The sequence below is a fragment of the Coregonus lavaretus genome (assembly GCF_964263955.1).
Source record: "Coregonus lavaretus genome assembly, chromosome: 35".
In the NCBI taxonomy this organism is placed as follows: Eukaryota; Metazoa; Chordata; class Actinopteri; order Salmoniformes; family Salmonidae; genus Coregonus; species Coregonus lavaretus.
The window spans coordinates 7,533,932-7,552,034 of NC_140022.1; the positions used below are offsets into that span (position 1 = coordinate 7,533,932).

General features: G+C 46.5%; 1 protein-coding gene across 1 annotated transcript in view; it reads left to right on the forward strand.

The window, feature by feature from the left end:
* The window catches only part of LOC311109895 (interleukin-1 receptor accessory protein-like 1), a gene marked incomplete at both ends in the record, with an annotated part of 264,081 nt that overhangs the window by 244,401 nt on the left and 1,577 nt on the right, over positions 1 to 18,103 (forward strand). Inside the window, 4 exons of the mRNA XM_084152912.1 lie at positions 2,164 to 2,309; positions 10,594 to 10,740; positions 15,431 to 15,601; positions 16,617 to 16,661. Coding sequence (XP_084009038.1) covers positions 2,164 to 2,309; positions 10,594 to 10,740; positions 15,431 to 15,601; positions 16,617 to 16,661 — 509 coding nt within the window. The remainder of the gene's footprint in view (positions 1 to 2,163; positions 2,310 to 10,593; positions 10,741 to 15,430; positions 15,602 to 16,616; positions 16,662 to 18,103) is intronic.

An 18,103-nucleotide genomic window follows, 5' to 3' on the forward strand; every position in this document is an offset into this window, starting at 1 on the left:
AAGTGATGCAGACAATTACATTGATGGAAGTTACAATCTATCTGCAATATTAAAGCTGATCTACCCCCTAAAAAATAAAAAATAAATTAAAAAAGCCTGGTCTCAGCTCCATGCCGTTGGTAAAGTTCATCAGAAAGTTCCTTCATCATGGAGGGGAGTTTAGTCTGCTATCACCCCAGTAGCTTTTGTATGCTGAACTCCCCATCATCAAATTATTGTTTCTGTTGTCTTGTTTGTGAACTACTGCACAGTGATACCACTTTACAGATGGGGAGGTCAAGATGGTCATGATGATCAAATGATTACAGATGCTTCAACATAAAGAAAACTATTTCAAGAGAAGACTGAAGTGATTTAACCTCTAGTCTGTATAGACTCCAGTGTGAAGAGGAAGGAGATCATTAGAACAGTAGGGATGGAGGGGTGCATTATATGTGAGATATCAGAAGTAGCCCCCTCACCGCCTCTGAATGATACATCAATAGGAGACCAGACCACTCGATTATGTTTAGGACATTTTATCCTCTCCAATGGTATACCAGGAGGAATTCTCTATATTACCGCTCTCAAACACATAACCCCTCTGGCTTATGTGACAGACTGAATAGTGTGACGCTCCACATCAGCCACTGTATCTAGTCTACTGCATAGCCTTTCCAGTATGAAAAATAAATTTAAAAAAATAAATGTATGCACTCACTAACTGCAAGTCGCTCTGGATAAGAGCGTCTGCTAAATGACAAAAAAGAAATAGCCTGTTGAAGTCTCCACGTCAGCCACTGTATCTAGTCTACAATAGTCTGTTGAATGTCATTTTCCCTTCTCTGTGTCTCCCCAACAACCTCCTCCCACCTCCTCCTTCACCTCCCCCCTCCTCCACCTCCTCCCACCTCCTCCTCCACCTCCTCCTCCCACATCCTCCCCCTCCTCCACCTCCCCCCTCCTCCACCTCCCCCCTCCTCCACCTCCTCCCACCTCCTCCTCTACCTCCACCTCCTCCTCCACCTCCTCCTCCCACATCCTCCCCCTCCCCCTCCTCCCACCAACCTCCTCCTCCTCCCACCTCCTCCTCATCCCACATCCTCCCCCTCCCCCTCCTCCCATCAACATCCTCCCCCTCCTCACCTCCTTCTCTCCCCCTCCCTCCCTCCCCCCTTCCTCCCTCCCACCTCCTCCTCCCACCTCCTCCTCCCCTACTCCAACAGGTCTCGCCACCTTATCTCCTTCATGGAGCTTCAATTAAAAGCAGCTGGGTGTTGGAAGGCTGAGAGCATTACCACAGCTGTAATTACTAGATTCACCATGTCAGTCTGCCTTCCACTTCCACCGTCTGCACTGCGCTCTGTAATTCACCAGATGTACTTCCCCCTTCCTTCCCTGACATGCTGAAGATGAAAAATGTGATTGATTGTTATGAACCATATTCAAGTGTCCCCAAGGGAGTGGAGAACAACAGCGAGTGACACTCGTACAGTCGTCTTTTTCGCATTATTAGGCTGAGTGTCATAAAGGAGCCAAAATGGCAGGCGATATCTGTAAACGCTAGAGAATAGATATAATTATTTTTCAATTCATTCCGTCTGCTCTGTGTGTGCCTAGCAGGAGAGATTCATTTACTTTTTAACTCATATTGTTTTTCTCTGCCGTTCCTCCGTTTCCATAGCAGCCTACCGCTATAAAAAGCTACTTTTTCAACCTCATTATTTAGCTAGTTTTCTTAGGCCACTCTGTGCGAGCTGAAAAAATGGTGTCGACTTTCAATGCAAGTAGGTGAATTAGAAATGACCGCAAAGTCTGTAGAAATTATGACTGACCACTGTAGGTTTTTTATGTATACTCCCATTGTGGTATTACGGTCATCCATGGTTTGTAAAGTGTACCATCCCTTGTAGTGATGCTTTTACTACTATTCTGTCCACAATCTGTGTCAAGGCCAATTTATGTTAAGTCACATCTCCAGTGAAATTAGCATCCTCGCTAATCTGCCCCCCACGTCAGCCCTCCTGGGTAATCAAGTCACAGTGAGGGGGTTAATGCTGGGTAATTGTCAATCAATCACAGACAGAGTCCTCACAGAGACTGTCCTCTCTTCTCTCCTCTCCTCTCCTCTCCTCCCTTCTCCTCTCTCCTCTCCTCTCCTCTCCTCTCCTCCCTCCCCTGCAGGCTTATCCGGGAGCACCTGGGAGAGCAGGAGGTGTCCATCACCCTGACCATTGACTCGGTGGAAGAGGCTGATCTGGGGAACTACTCCTGCTTCGTGGAGAATGGCAACGGCAGACGACAGGCCAACATCCAGCTCACAAAGAGAGGTGGGACACAGACACACACAACATCAGTCTACTGAGAGTTGGTTTAAAGAAGACATTGCCAAGCTGAGTTTTCACTTAAAATCATAATTATCCAAAGGTTATTCTGTCTGTTTCATTTTTTAGATACACGCTTAATGTCACATCAACGTCAAACATTGAAATGTGTTTTCAGGCTGGAGACAGACAGACAGACAGCTGTTATCTTTCAGCCAATTCAGAGAAGTAGCAGAGGGACAGGGTTAATCTCTGTCTGTTTTTCTAGACACGTTGCATCCTTTCAAATCTTGGTGGTCAGAGCTCATTGGCTGACTAATGTCTACCAGAGCAGGGACTCAATGCATCTCCATCCATCACCATGGTGACAGCCTTAGCCGCATTCCAGAGCTTGTCCCGATCCCACAACACCACAACATCAGCCATCCACCAGACAGGGCCTGATCCCACAACACCACAACATCAGCCATCCACCAGACAGGGCCTGATCCCACAATACCACAACACCATTCATCCACCAGACAGGGCCTGATCCCACAACACCACAACACCAGCCATCCACCAGACAGGGCCTGATCCCACAACACCACAACACCAGCCATCCACCAGACAGGGCCTGATCCCACAACACCACAACACCAGCCATCCACCAGACAGGGCCTGATCCCACAACACCACAACACAAACCATCAACCAGACAGGGCCTGATCCCACAACACAAGCCATAAGCTAGACAGCCAACATGATAAAGTGTGATGTCAATAGCCATCAACTAGACAGCCAACATGATAAAGGGTGATGTCACTAGCCATCAACTAGACAGCCAACATGATAAAGGGTGATGTCACTAGCCATCAACTAGACAGCCAACATGATAAAGGTGGTTGTCACCAGCCATGAACTAGACAGCCAACATCATAAAGGGTGATGTCACCAGCCATCAACTAGACAGCCAACATGATAAAGCGTGATGTCACCAGCCATCAATTAGACAGCCAACATGATAAAGAGTGATGTCACCAGCCATCAACTAGACAGCCAACATGATAAAGTGTGATGTCACCTGCCATGAACTAGACAGCCAACATGATAAAGGGTGATGTCACCAGCCATCAACTAGACAGCCAACATGATAAAGGGTGATGTCACCAGCCATCAACTAGACAGCCAACATGATAAAGCGTGATGTCACCAGCCATCAACTAGACAGCCAACATGATAAAGGGTGATGTCACCAGCCATCAACTAGACAGCCAACATGATATAGGGTGATGTCACCAGCCATCAACTAGACAGCCAACATGATAAAGGGTGATGTCACCAGCCATCAACTAGACAACCGATATGATATAGGGTGATGTCACCAGCCATCAACTAGACAGCCAACATGATAAAGGGTGATGTCACCAGCCATCAACTAGACAGCCAACATGATAAAGGGTGATGTCACCAGCCATCAACTAGACAGCCAACATGATAAAGGGTGATGTCACCAGTTATCAACTAGACATCCAACATGATGAAGGGTGATGTCACCAGCCATCAACTAGACAGCCAACATGATAAAGCGTGATGTCACCAGCCATCAACTAGACAGCCAACATGATAAAGGGTGATGTCACCAGCCATCAACTAGACAGCCAACATGATAAAGGGTGATGTCACCAGCCATGAACTAGACAGCCAACATGATAAAGGGTGATGTCACCAGCCATCAACTAGACAGCCAACATGATAAAGGGTGATGTCACCAGCCATCAACTAGACAGTCAACATGATAAAGTGTGATGTCACCAGAACCAAACAACCATCTTGCTCTGCTTTATAACCCCTGGTCCAGACACGACCTTCAACAACGTACCACCTCCCCACCCCCTCATCCTCTACCCTCATCCTCTACCTCCTCTTCCCTCATCCTCTACCTCCCCACCCCCTCATCCTCTACCCCCATCCTCTACCTCCTCTTCCCTCATCCTCTACCTCCTCTTCCCTCATCCTCTACCTCCTCTTCCCTCATCCTCTACCTCCCCACCCCCTCATCCTCTACCTCCTCTTCCCTCATCCTCTACCTCCTCTTCCCTCATCCTCTACCTCCTCTTCCCTCATCCTCTACCTCCCCACCCCCTCATCCTCTACCTCCTCTTCCCTCATCCTCTACCTTCTCTTCCCTCATCCTCTACATCCCCACCCCCTCATCCTCTACCTCCTCATCCTCTACCTCCCCACCCCCTCATCCTCTACCTCCTCTTCCCTCATCCTCTACCTCCTCTTCCCTCATCCTCTACCTCCCCACCCCCTCATCCTCTACCTCCTCTTCCCCCATCCTCTACCTCCTCTTCCCTCATCCTCTACATCCCCACCCCCTCATCCTCTTCCCTCATTCTCTACCTCCTCTTCCCTCATCCTCTACATCCTCTTCCCTCATCCTCTACCTCCTCTTCCCTCATCCTCTACCTCCCCACCCCCTCATCCTCTACCTCCTCTTCCCCCACCCTCTACCTCCTCTTCCCTCATCCTCTACCTCCCCACCCCCTCATCCTCTACCTCCTCTTCCCTCATACTCTACCTCCCCACCCCCTCATCCTCTTCCCTCATCCTCTACCTCCTCTACCCTCATCCTCTACATCCTCTTCCCTCTTCCCTCATCCTCTACCTCCCCACCCCCTCATCCTCTACCTCCTCTTCCCTCATCCTCTACCTCCCCACCCCCTCATCCTCTACCTCCTCTTCCCTCACACTCTACCTCCCCACCCCCTCATCCTCTTCCCTCATCCTCTACCTCCTCTTCCCTCATCCTCTACCTCCTCTTCCCTCATCCTCTACCTCCTTTCCCCTCATCCTCTACCTCGTCTTCCCTCATCCTCTACCTCCCCACCCCCTCATCCTCTACCTCCTCTTCCCTCATCCTCTACCTCCTCATCCTCTACCTCCCCACCCCCTCATCCTCTACCTCCTCTTCCCTCATCCTCTACCTCCTTTTCCCTCATCTTCTCTCATCCTCTACCTCCTCATCCTCTACCTCCCCACCCCCTCATCCTCTACCTCATCTTCCCTCATCCTCTACCTCCTCATCCTCTACCTCCCCACCCCCTCATCCTCTACCTCCTCTTCCCTCATCCTCTACCTCCTCATCCTCTACCTCCCCACCCCCTCATCCTCTACCTCATCTTCCCTCATCCTCTACCTTCTCATCCTCTACCTCCCCACCCCCTCATCCTCTACCTCCTCTTCCTCTACCTCCCCACCCCCTCTAAACCACCTGTTCTTCCTCCAGCTGAGGCCTCCTTCCCTCTCTTCTCTTTTCCTCCTCTCCCCTCTCCTCTCATCCCTCCTCTCCTCCTTTCCTCCTCTCTCCCCTCCATCTCCTGGTTGAATCAAAGATCTTGGTGCCGTGTATCAGCGCACCGTCGGTCAGGTGTCAGAGATTACACTAAAGAGGTCCATTCTTCTCTGCCTGGCGCCCATAGCCCACATCCTGACGTTCTCCGCCCAGAGATTAAGACAAATGATCTCCCAGCGGTCGGGGAACGTGCCTCACTTACAGAGCGATAGATTTGACAGAGCTACTGGGCACCTCTCCATTCATCATGTTTCCCCCCACCTCCTCCTCACAGGGTTAGTGTGTTTGGAGAGACGGCTGCCATTGGGATTTGTCAGTGAGATGTGGGTGTGGTGTGGAGGGTGTGGAGGGTGTTGAGTTGTGGAGGGTGTGGAGCGTGTTGGCTGCACTGTGCTGCGTCTCCAGGGGAGAGAGGCGGAGGACGATGGATTGATTTCATCATTAGGAAGACAAAGGGTACCTTATTTGCCTGCTGGGTATTGAATGAAAGCATCCATTATAATAGATGAGTTCACTGGGGAAGCCTTCTCTGTGGAACTGGTTCAAGTAAATCCTTCAGATTTAGGAATGATTTGGGCTCCATGGTCCTTCAACTCAAGGGCCTGAGTTGTAGACCTCTGAATCACTGTTGAATAGAGCCGAAAGTCAATGTAGTATTAAACAAGCTATATAGAGGTCCAAGGTTGTTGTCACTATTGACTTTATGACCCTGCCAGAAAACAACCACAACAACAAGGCAGCCATTTTTGCCACTCTGAATAAAGATTAAGCAGCCAGTGTCAAATCGACAACAAATGGTGTCAAACCTGACAAATCTCTCAGTAAAACCCATGGATTAAAATGATGAAAATAGCAGCCTTTCTATCCATCCGTCGTCGTTGTCTCAAGGTCGCAAGCCTCGGTGGTGCATCAAAACACACTGAAAACAATGTCCATTAAAGCCAAGGTCCACTGGCTTGTTTTCTCCGTCCCCGCCCCGAGCACTCCTCTCCTCTCCTGGCTCGGGCTCTCTGTAATTTTCTGTCACATTTCATGCACCCGTTGCCACAATTTAGCACCTCAAACAGAGTAAATTATTCTCACCTTGTACAGCCGATGCTGATAAATCAGTGAGGGCCAGTGTCATCTTCCAGGCCAGACCTGAATGCACCGCCACCGACCGAGGCTGAACGGCTGCCATTAATAAGTTATTAGAGCAGCAATGCCAGAGGATGTAATAAAGAAAACAATTATCAAAAGAACTCAGAGAGAGAGAGAGAGAGAGAGAGAGAGAGAGAGAGAGAGAGAGAGAGAGAGAGAGCGAGAGAGAGAGCTTGACGCCGATGGCCAGGCACCAAGTGCTTACATTAGAGGAGCAAGGACGATTTACAATCAGCTCCATCTCCCCACAGGCCACAGCACATCAATTGGCCCAGCAGCATAATAAATAGGATAAAACCCCAGCATAACAACTTGGTCTGATTCTTTATCTGCAGCGACCATGCCACATGAAAGAGACCGTTCATAGACGGTGTATATGTTTACATAAAGATGATTTGACACAGAGAGACAGACCGACATGCAAACAGACTCACAAGCACTAGTTCATACAAACGCTTGCACACACACACACAGAATGAAGAGCCCTGGTTTGAGAGAAGAGGACCATTATTTTGGGCATGGCACAGATAATCAAATGGAAGAATTCCTAAACAAATGAAGTGAAAAAAATGTAACAGGTAGGAAATCAGACAAGCATCTTCAAAGACTGCTTTCTTCTTTAATTCAGCTAGCATCCTCTAATTAGCTGTCCTATTTTCATGTCTCGGTAGAGTGCTGTCTCTCATCCTTTCTTCCCTCTCTTCTTACTCTGTCTTTTAAGGAGAATGACTCCCTTGTTCCCCAGCAGAGACTTGTGTTATCAACAGGACACGTACCCAGAAAGAACAGGGTGACCCAAATCCTCAAGTTTGCATACTTTCAAAGCACTGATGAGACACTGCTGATTGGCTGGTCAGGCTGCGGTAAAGAGTGTGTTGATTGGACAGAGATAAGGTGGTGTTGTGTTTATTGTAACATCAAATGCTTTAGCTTGGATTTGTTTCACCTTTCCGTAAATATTTATTATTGTGTGTGTTTGTGCGTGTGTGTGTGTGTGTGTGTGTGTGTGTGTGCGTGCGTGCGTGTGTGTGTGTGTGTGTGTGTGTGTGTGTGTGTGTGTGTGTGTGTGTGTGTGTGTGTGTGTGTGTGTGTGTGTGTGTGTGTGTGTGTGTGTGTGCGCACGTCCGTGTGTCCAATGCAAGAATAATACTTAATTGGCATGACAGCAGACTGGTGCAACTATTTTGGACTGCTTCTAAATTTCTGAGACCTAAATATGACCAGGGTTTAGATTCAATCATCAATAAACATCACAAACAACCATCCAAGTGAATGGTAGCTTGGTCTTCCGAGTGGAACACAAGGAAAAGGGATTTTTTGAGATGTTAAAATCCAAATGGCCAGCCTAATCTCGTGCAGTTTATTCTCTGTATAAATCCTTTAATATACCAAATGAAATGGAACTGGGATGCCATCAAAGCTTTCTCAAAAGCTGCAAGCTCAAAAGAGGAAATAACTTACTATGTAAATATATGCACCACTGACAACTTTTACGGCCAGCAAAATGGATTTACTTATTCATGATTTTTAACACACGCACACACACAGGCACAACCGTTACAACAATATACACTGTAAGTGATCATTGAATAACCACACTGAGACTACCATGAAGCACCACATCTCAGAAAGCCTGTTCACACACTCACACACACAAAACACACACAGAAACACACACAAAACACACACAAAACACACACAAAGAAGACAGGAATGAAAAGAGGAGTGTACATTCTCCTGAGCATAAGGTGATGAAAGAGTGTGTCGGAGGGATAGAGCAGCTCTCAGATCAAAGAGGCAGACGGGAGATCAGTTGTTGACACTTGTCTGGTTTACCACTCTGATGGCTGTCAAAAAAAAAAACTTCTGGTTTACCACTCTGATGGCTGTCTAAAAAAACACTTCTGGTTTACCACTCTGATGGCTGTCTAAAAAAACACTTCTGGTTTACCACTCTGATGGCTGTCTAAAAAAACACTTCTGGTTTACCACTCTGATGGCTGTCTAAAAAAACACTTCTGGTTTACCACTCTGATGGCTGTCTAAAAAAACACTTCTGGTTTACCACTCTGATGGCTGTCTAAAAAAACACTTCTGGTTTACCACTATGATGGATGTAAAAAAAAAAAAAAGAAATCTGGTTTACCACTCTGATAGCTGTCTAAAGAAAACACTTCTGGTTTACCACTCTGATGGCTGTCTAAAAAAACACTTCTGGTTTGCCACTCTGATGGCTGTCTAAAAAAACACTTCTGGTTTGCCACTCTGATGGCTGTCTCAATACAATGAATGCTTTTAAAGCTAAAATGTATCTTTGAAATGAAAGTCCATTGCTTATAGAATAGATATTCTCCGAAGGTGTCTTTTTAGGACGGGGGATTTGAGACAACAAGAGGAAAAGATTCTCAACTGCTTCTAGGGACCAGAATAATACCTGCATCTCTGTGTATTGTTGTAGTGTACTGTCTGGCTAGCGAAGGTCACTTCAGGTCCTTGTGGTTATAGACTGAGATGAAAACATCATTGTCCTTGTTATGTCTGAGAAAAATGTAGATCTTATGGCCTAAATAGGTTGAAGAGGGATGATGATTTGCCGACCATTGCTCTTTGCGTTCTTATTGAACACAAAAGGGCATGATCCCCCAGAATTTAGGAAAACAGTACACATTGATCTGAAAATGAATCAATTTAGTACACAGCTTTCAGGCTACCAGTCCACACAACTGGCAGTAGAAATCAGTCCCTAGTTAAAAGATAAGGACTGAAATCAGCAGGACTGTGGCCCTCGAGAACCAGAGCTTTGCAGTGCACACCCCTCCACTAAACCTACAGTATGAAGCTACTCCACTACCATACACTGCCACAGCCTCAATGTACAGGACTATATGATTTTAAATGGAACCCGTGAAGGATAACATTGTGCCTGAGTTACCTCGACACTCAGGCTTTCAGACGGACAGAGTTGAGATGGGGTGTATTTACTGAGATCAGTGTTTTGTAGAGTTTACTGTTGATGGCCATGTGAGATCCTGTCAGCTCTGGGAGGATGATGGATGGCTGAGGGAGTAAAAAAGTTCACTCTACCTCTCTCCGAGGCTGAGTCCCAAATGGCCCCTCTTCCCCACATAGTGCCCGACTTTTGACTATAGCCCCATAGGCCCTGATCAAAAGTAGTGCAGTATAAAGGGGAGAGGGTGCCATTTGGGACGCAGCCTTGTGCCAGTCTATATTATACCACTGCTCTACTGACTTGGCTTGCTTGGTTTGGTGCCCCTACAGCGTTACACTCACACCTTTAATGGAGCTTCCCTTGTCAAAGGGAGGTCACCGTCAGGTCCTGGCCTGTCGTGGGCTAAAGCTGGGGCCTTCAGGCTATGGCTGACCTGGGCTGGTGCGTTGCTGAGGTCTAAACACCAAATAGTCTTAGGAGACGTAGTTCACTCAAAGTAGAAAATGTACCTCGTGTTTTGGCTACCTAAAGAATAGTCGATGAACTAGGACTCAGTGACCCAAGATTTGGGTTGGTTAGCTTAGCTTAGCATAAGCATAGTTGAAGGTATCAATGGGAATGGTAGCTAGGAACCCTGTTAGCATGTTAGCAGCTAGCTGGAGTCTGGCTTGATCTCTCTCATGTTCTCCCTGTGCTAATGAAGTATCCAGAGACAATAAGCAGTGACAACATGCTGTGTTTGAGGATGTATTTGGTGAGTGTGCTTGCTTTTTGGATTTGATCAAGAAAGATTAGCGAAGTAAACGTTACCGTCTTCTCTCTTTTTCTTCCTCTCTCTCTCCCCCTCCCTTCTCTCACAGCAGAGCTTATGTACACGGTGGAGCTGGCGGGAGGCTTGGGGGCCATCTTGTTGCTGTTGATCTGCCTCGTGACCCTCTACAAGTGCTATAAGATGGAGCTCATGCTCTTCTACAGGAACCATTTTGGCAGCGAGGACATCGACGGAGGTAAGATACTCTCTCAAGTCACACTAGGGCCAACAGCACTTCCCATTATAAGCCCTAAATTAAGTCTACAGTACACTCTTAGAAAAAAAGGGTTCCAAAAGGGTTCTTCGGCTGTCCCCATAGGAGAACCCGTCTTTTTTAATGTGGCTATTGCTCAAAAGAGGATTTTAATGTAATTATAAAGGTAGGAAGATGTGTTTTTCTACAAATCCTAACTTGAGATAGAAATAAGAACGTAAGGGTTCTAAATTGAACAGCAATAGATTCTAATTGTGAGGATGAGTTAAGAATAGTGAATGAGTTAAGGATGAGTATTCATCAATCTGGTCTGGCGGTTTCATTTGATTTCCGTTAATGAGTCTTTCAAGTGGAGGGCTAGGGTTACAATGAATTCAGTGAACAAGATTACTTTTGGGGTGTCTGAAGGATGCCGTGTGGAGACTGGAGAGTGTCATTAGCCGAGAAAGGTATCCTCCGCTTTGCTCTTTTCCTCCCCCAGCCCTCCGTTTCCCACCAATCACTTTGTCTTGATTGTTGATGCATCAGACATGTCTGTGAAAGTCATTACCAGGCCTGTAGTGTGTTGGGCTTTGGGACAGAAGTGGAGGCTTTGAAATAATAGAAGGTTTCAAGGCAGATAAAAAATGTTGGCGCCACAGAGGAGAGAAAAGGGAACCAGAGCCTTAAACCTAATGCTAAACAGCAATTGTCTCCTTTAATTGCGCCACCCGAGTGAGCAGAGAGGAGAGGGAAAGAGATTTTCAATTTGCTCTCTGTTTAAAGGGATCAGTTTCAATAAGCCACATAGTGTTGCCCATGGCCGTGGCTCCCTTGAGAGAAGATGGAGAGACACATACTTTCTCTTTAACGCTCAGGACCGGGTGATTACTCCTTCCCTGGATTGTATTCCCCCCTCGTCCCTCAAGCTCCTCTTTCATTGGCCACAAGGACTTTTACTTCATGACCATCACAAGCCATTCAGGAAAAGCCTTTTTCCCCTCTCTCTCTTCTCTGTGTCTGACTGACAACAGCAGAATTATCAGGTTCGGTTAAAAGCGGTTCTAAGTCTCTGTTCGTATGGGTGTTTGCTGGGGTTGTATTGCATAACGACCACACACACTTTACAGATGCATGAGCTTGTCGAGTTGTGACTTGAACGTAACCCTTATTAGCATATCATTACATTTTTACATTTTAGTCATTTAGCAGACGCTCTTATCCAGAGCGACTTACAGTTAGTGAGTGCATACATTATTATTTTATATATATTTTTTCATACTGGCCCCCCCCCGTGGGAATCGAACCCACAATCCTGGCGTTGCAAACGCCATGCTCTACCAACTGAGCTACATCCCTGCCGGCCATTCCCTCCCCTACCCTGGACCAATTGTGCGCCGCCCCATGGGTCTCCCGGTCGCGGCCGGCTACGACAGAGCCTGGATTCGAACCAGGATCTCTAGTGGCACAGCTAGCACTGCGATGCAGTGCCTTAGACCACTGCGCCACTCGGGGACCACCATATAATGCTGTATATGATTGTAGCGGCAGGTAGCTTAGTGGTTAAGAGCGTTGTGCCAGTAACCGAAAGGTCGCTGGTTCTAATCCCCGAGCTGACTATGTGGAAAAATCTGTTGATGTGCCCTTGAGCAAGGCACTTAACCCTAATTGCTCATGTAAATGCTTTGACTTTATTTAAATCATGCAGTAGGTTGAACTTGATCATCACTTAGGGATGAGCAATGACTTAACATAAAGATAACAAATACCTTATAAACAGAACTTATGTAGGAATGCTAATGAGCCCAACTCCCCCTGCAGTTTTTTAGCTTTCATGGCTAACGATGTAGGTTGCACTATATTCAAAACAATGTGGAAGGAGCCCAGAGGTTCCTGCTAAAAGTCCCTGAACACTCTTTTTAATAGCAAGTTCAAAAGTTCTCTCACTATCTGTGGGCCTGCCAGTACGCATATGCAGCCACAGCTATGGATGGATGTAAACTATGTATGCATCAGTCATGGCCTTTTACTTCAGAGTCAGAGAGTGGGATGGATGGATGCTGAGGGAGGTGGAACACGCGGGACGGAAACAGTTCCCCTTCTCAGCCCTCTTAAGTTTGCCTCATTGGACCTCAGAGAGGAAGGAGAGGAGGGAGAGGAAGGAGTCACTGGTGGAGATTGATTATTCCTCCTCCGAATCTCACCCATACCTGCTCTCTCTCTTTCTCTCTCTCTTTCTCTCTCACTCCTTCACACAGTAACCACTCAGAGATGAGTGATTCAGTTCTACTGAAATAGATTCTGATCTACCTACATGCTGTTTCTCTCTTAAAGGGGCCGTTGCACTTTTACTGTATAGAAAGATATTTTTATATAGGTTCAGATTCCTCCTCTTCTCTCCTCTTATCTCTTCTCTTTTCTTGTCCCCTCCCTCCCATCCCCTCTCCTCCTCTCTTCTCCACTCCTCTCTTCCTCGCCTCATCTCTCCTCCTCTCCTCTCTTCCTGTCCTCTTCCCTCCTCTCCTCACATCTCTTCTCCCCTCCTCCTTTCCCCTCCTCTCTTCCTCATCTCTCTTCCTCTCCTCTACTCTCTGTGTTGTCGGGACCCCATCCTGGTCTAACAGCTCCCCTCCAGTAGGTACAAGGTTCTGAAGGACTGCAGTCTGTGGATTATCCCTTTCCCTGTGGTAATAAGAGAGGTTTAAACCCCCTCTCTAATGAGTTTACCTGAGGGAGGGAGGGAGAGAGAGAGAGAGAGAGAGAGAGAGAGAGAGAGAGAGAGAGAGAGAGAGAGAGAGAGAGAGAGAGAGAGAGAGAGAGAGAGAGAGAGAGAGAGAGAGAGAGAGAGAGAGAGAGAGAGAGAGAGAGAGAGAACGTGTGTTGTCTCTAGTCCCTGGGGAACCCCTCTCTTCTCTTGTGTCTCTCCCTCTATTCCACTTCCTCTGGCTCGTTGCCGCCGCAGCTTTCCTGCTTTGTGTCTCATTGAAGTGCGCCGAAGCCGGAGCCGCTCCTCTCTTCTCTCTCCTGCACGGGGAAAACATTACCACTATCACCTCCCATGTTGGGCTTTTCTCCTCGCCGTTTAATCCTTTCAAATCCTGCATCAATCATATTTTTCATGTGCCTGGCTGCCGTGCAGATAAAGGATGTGTCGGGGCCATTTTGTGCCTAGGGAAGCGTTCAGTTTCCTACCTTAGCCCAGTCACAGTGAACACAGTGACATTGTTTGGCAAAAGAGGCTGGATTGTAATAAAATGTACCCAGAGGAGTGGGAGCTGGCAGTGAGGTCAGTCAGTGTGACGCAGTTATCATGTTTCTTCCTGCTGTTCCGCTATGCAGAGAGAGCTAAGATACTGTACATCTTCACCACGTTGATAGTCTGCAAATCTGTCATGGTTATCGATCCCTGACCATGTGACCTGACCAGGAGAAACAGACCAATGACAAGTTGCCCTACTTATGATGACATGGGTTTGGTCGTGGTGCGTGATGTCTGTGTCATATGATAACTAAAAATAACCAATGCAGTCATGAGAAGTCCAGAAGTACAATTGAGTCAGAAGCCCTATTGAGTCTGAAGCCCTATTGAGTCTGAAGCCCTATTGAGTCTGAAGCCCTATTGAGTCAGAAGCCCTATGGAGTCAGAGTAGTCTGTGTGACTAATATCCTCTATAGTGAAGTAATGGACTGGTCTGTGTTACTAATATCCTCTATAGTGAAGTAATGGACTGGTCTGTGTGACTAATATCCTCTATAGTGAAGTAATGGACTGGTCTGTGTTACCAATATCCTCTATAGTGAAGTAATGGACTGGTCTGTGTGACTAATATCCTCTATAGTGAAGTAATGGACTGGTCTGTGTTACTAATATCCTCTATAGTGAAGTAATGGACTGGTCTGTGTGACTAATATCCTCTATAGTGAAGTAATGGACTGGTCTGTGTGACTAATATCCTCTATAGTGAAGTAATGGACTGGTCTGTGTTACTAATATCCTCTATAGTGAAGTAATGGACTGGTCTGTGTGACTAATATCCTCTATAGTGAAGTAATGGACTGGTCTGTGTTACTAATATCCTCTATAGTGAAGTAATGGACTGGTCTGTGTTACTAATATCCTCTATAGTGAAGTAATGGACTGGTCTGTGTTACTAATATCCTCTATAGTGAAGTAATGGTCTGGTCTGTGTGACTAATATCCTCTATAGTGAAGTAATGGACTGGTCTGTGTTACTAATATCCTCTATAGTGAAGTAATGGACTGGTCTGTGTGACTAATATCCTCTATAGTGAAGTAATGGACTGGTCTGTGTGACTAATATCCTCTATAGTGAAGTAATGGACTGGTCTGTGTTACTAATATCCTCTATAGTGAAGTAATGGACTGGTCTGTGTTACTAATATCCTCTATAGTGAAGTAATGGACTGGTCTGTGTGACTAATATCCTCTATAGTGAAGTAATGGACTGGTCTGTGTTACTAATATCCTCTATAGTGAAGTAATGGACTGGTCTGTGTGACTAATATCCTCTATAGTGAAGTAATGGACTGGTCTGTGTGACTAATATCCTCTATAGTGAAGTAATGGACTGGTCTGTGTTACTAATATCCTCTATAGTGAAGTAATGGACCGGTCTGTGTTACTAATATCCTCTATAGTGAAGTAATGGACTGGTCTGTGTTACTCCTGTAGATAATAAGGACTATGATGCCTATCTATCCTACTCCAAAGTGGACCCGGACCAGTGGAGTCAGGAGACCCGTGAGGAGGAACGCTTCGCCCTGGAGATCCTCCCCGACGTCCTGGAGAGGCATTATGGGTATAAACTGTTCATTCCAGACAGGGACTTGATCCCGACCGGAAGTAAGTTTTGTACGTTTTTGGTTTATTTCCTGTTTAAATCTGTTTCTAATGTTGTCGTTTTGTTGTGTATATATCACGTGACACATTTTTGCATCTTACTTTAACATGTTAATTACAACGTAACAGCATGTAGCATTCAGCCGTGGATTTTGAGTTGTCTGTGGTATAGCTGAAAATGTGTAATTAGTGGGTAATAATCAACCTTGTAATTATATTGCATTGATCCAGTCTAAATCATATCTTTATGAAAGCTGTCTCACAACCAATCAAAGGGGATTTCTGCATGTTTGACTGCAGTTTACTGGTACACACTTTGCACCTGTGATAGGATCATGATATTAGATGATAATGCATCACGATCACTGATACTATTCCAGTACTCTCAATTAGAATCCTTTTCTTTGCTTTTGCTCATTTGTGTCACATTCTTGTCTGTCACATTTGTCATGGTAACGGTTTATTTCCTATCAGTTTGTGTCGATGTTACGATTTGAGTCAGTTTGACTTAAATGTTTGTGTTGTTAGGGGGACTGTGTTAATATGGGATAAGTGGCACTAACCCAGAGCTAAAATACAGACCTTCTAAGGACATTTGTTCTCTTCTAAGACCTCAAAAGTCAATGGATTTGTCTCGAGGCAAATTAACCTATTTTTTTCTGAGGCAAATAAAGTTATTTGTTTCATTCAAAATGTATGCTATGTTGAAAGTTTGAGTATAAAGTACTCAATGGAAATAATAGTGTTCATAGCCAATGAATTGTTTAAAATGCATCTATTACAATGTAATACATAGTATATAGACTGACAGAGTCTCCTTCGGTCCTTATGCCACAACTCCCATATTAAACTGGGATAAACGTGTTTTGTTATCATTAGAAAGAAAAGGCGGAGTTGAGAGAAACTAAGCACAGTTTATCTAAGTAACTTATTTAAGTCCCTGACTCTAACTTCCTCTGATGCCTTTCTGCAAATCTACCTGATCGCACCTTTTGAATGTTGAACTATTTATGTTTAGGTTTCACCAATGATCATTTCCAGGACGATTCAAGACTCCTTAGAGGTACTCTCATTCCCCCAGCCACTTACCATTACTTGTGTCAGCAACTAGCCATAACCAGCCTCACCCACCGTGAGAGAGAGAGAGAGAGAGAGAGAGAGAGAGAGAGAGAGAGAGAGAGAGAGAGAGAGAGAGAGAGAGAGAGAGAGAGAGAGAGAGAGAGAGAGAGAGAGAGAGAGAGAGAGAGAGAGAGAGAGAGAGAGAGAGAGAGAGAGAGAGAGAGAGAGAGAGAGAGAGAGAGAGAGAGAGAGAGAGAGAGAGAGAGAGAGAGAGAGAGAGAGAGAGAGAGAGAGAGAGAGAGAGAGAGAGAGAGAGAGAGGAGAGAGAGAGAGAGAGAGAGAGAGAGAGAGAGAGAGAGAGAGAGAGGAGAGAGAGAGAGGAGAGAGGAGAGAGAGAGAGAGAGAGAGAGAGAGACTTTGTGTTAAAGTCAATTACAGAGAACATCCAGACTGACTTATCATAGTGAGGTGATGAGAGGGCTTTGTTGCTCCCTGCTCCTTCTAATCAGCCTGCTCTCTGGCTCTCCTCTATCCCCAGGGGCTCAGCTGAGCATAAGGCATGAAAGAGAAAAGGCCATTTGAGTTTTAACCTCCCCAAGGAGAGGGAGGGAGATGTAGAGGGCTGCACAAGGAGAGGGAGGGAGATGTAGAGGGCTGCACAAGGAGAGGGAGGGAGATGTAGAGGGCTGCACAAGGAGAGGGAGGGAGATGTAGAGGGCTGCACAAGGAGAGGGAGGGAGATGTAGAGGGCTGCACAAGGAGAGGGAGGGAGATGTAGAGGGCTGCACAAGGAGAGGGAGGGAGATGTAGAGGGCTGCACAAGGAGAGGGAGGGAGATGTAGAGGGCTGCACAAGGAGAGGGAGGGAGATGTAGAGGGCTGCACAAGGAGAGGGAGGGAGGGAGGGAGGGAGGGAGGGAGGGAGGGAGGGAGGGAGGGAGGGAGGGAGGGAGGGAGGGAGGGAGATGGCTGCACAAGGGGAGGGAGGGAGGGAGGGAGGGAGGGATGTAGAGGGCTGCACAAGGGGAGGGAGGGAGGGAGGGAGAGATAGTGAGGGAGGGAGGGGGAGAGAGAGAGAGATGGCCAGCCCTGTTGTCTCAGAGAGCAGCACCTCTCACAGTAGGGGCTCTTTGATTAGAAAGGGAAGCATAGTTCATCCTGTCAACCTGTAGTGGAAGAGCCTGAGTGTTTGTTTCTGACAGGCCCCCAGCAGCCTCACTAACAGCAGGCTTTAGCAACCTCTGCTCCTCTGGCATGTAGGGCACACGCACATTGGCTAAATTTGGCTCGATGATTTATACTGTTACAAACGAGAAACACTGTGTTTAGAAACGGCAGCTTGTATAGTGTATGTTAGAGTGTGTTTCACTACACATCCATGCACGTGCATACACACACACAAGACACACACACACACGACACACACACACACACACACACAAGACAC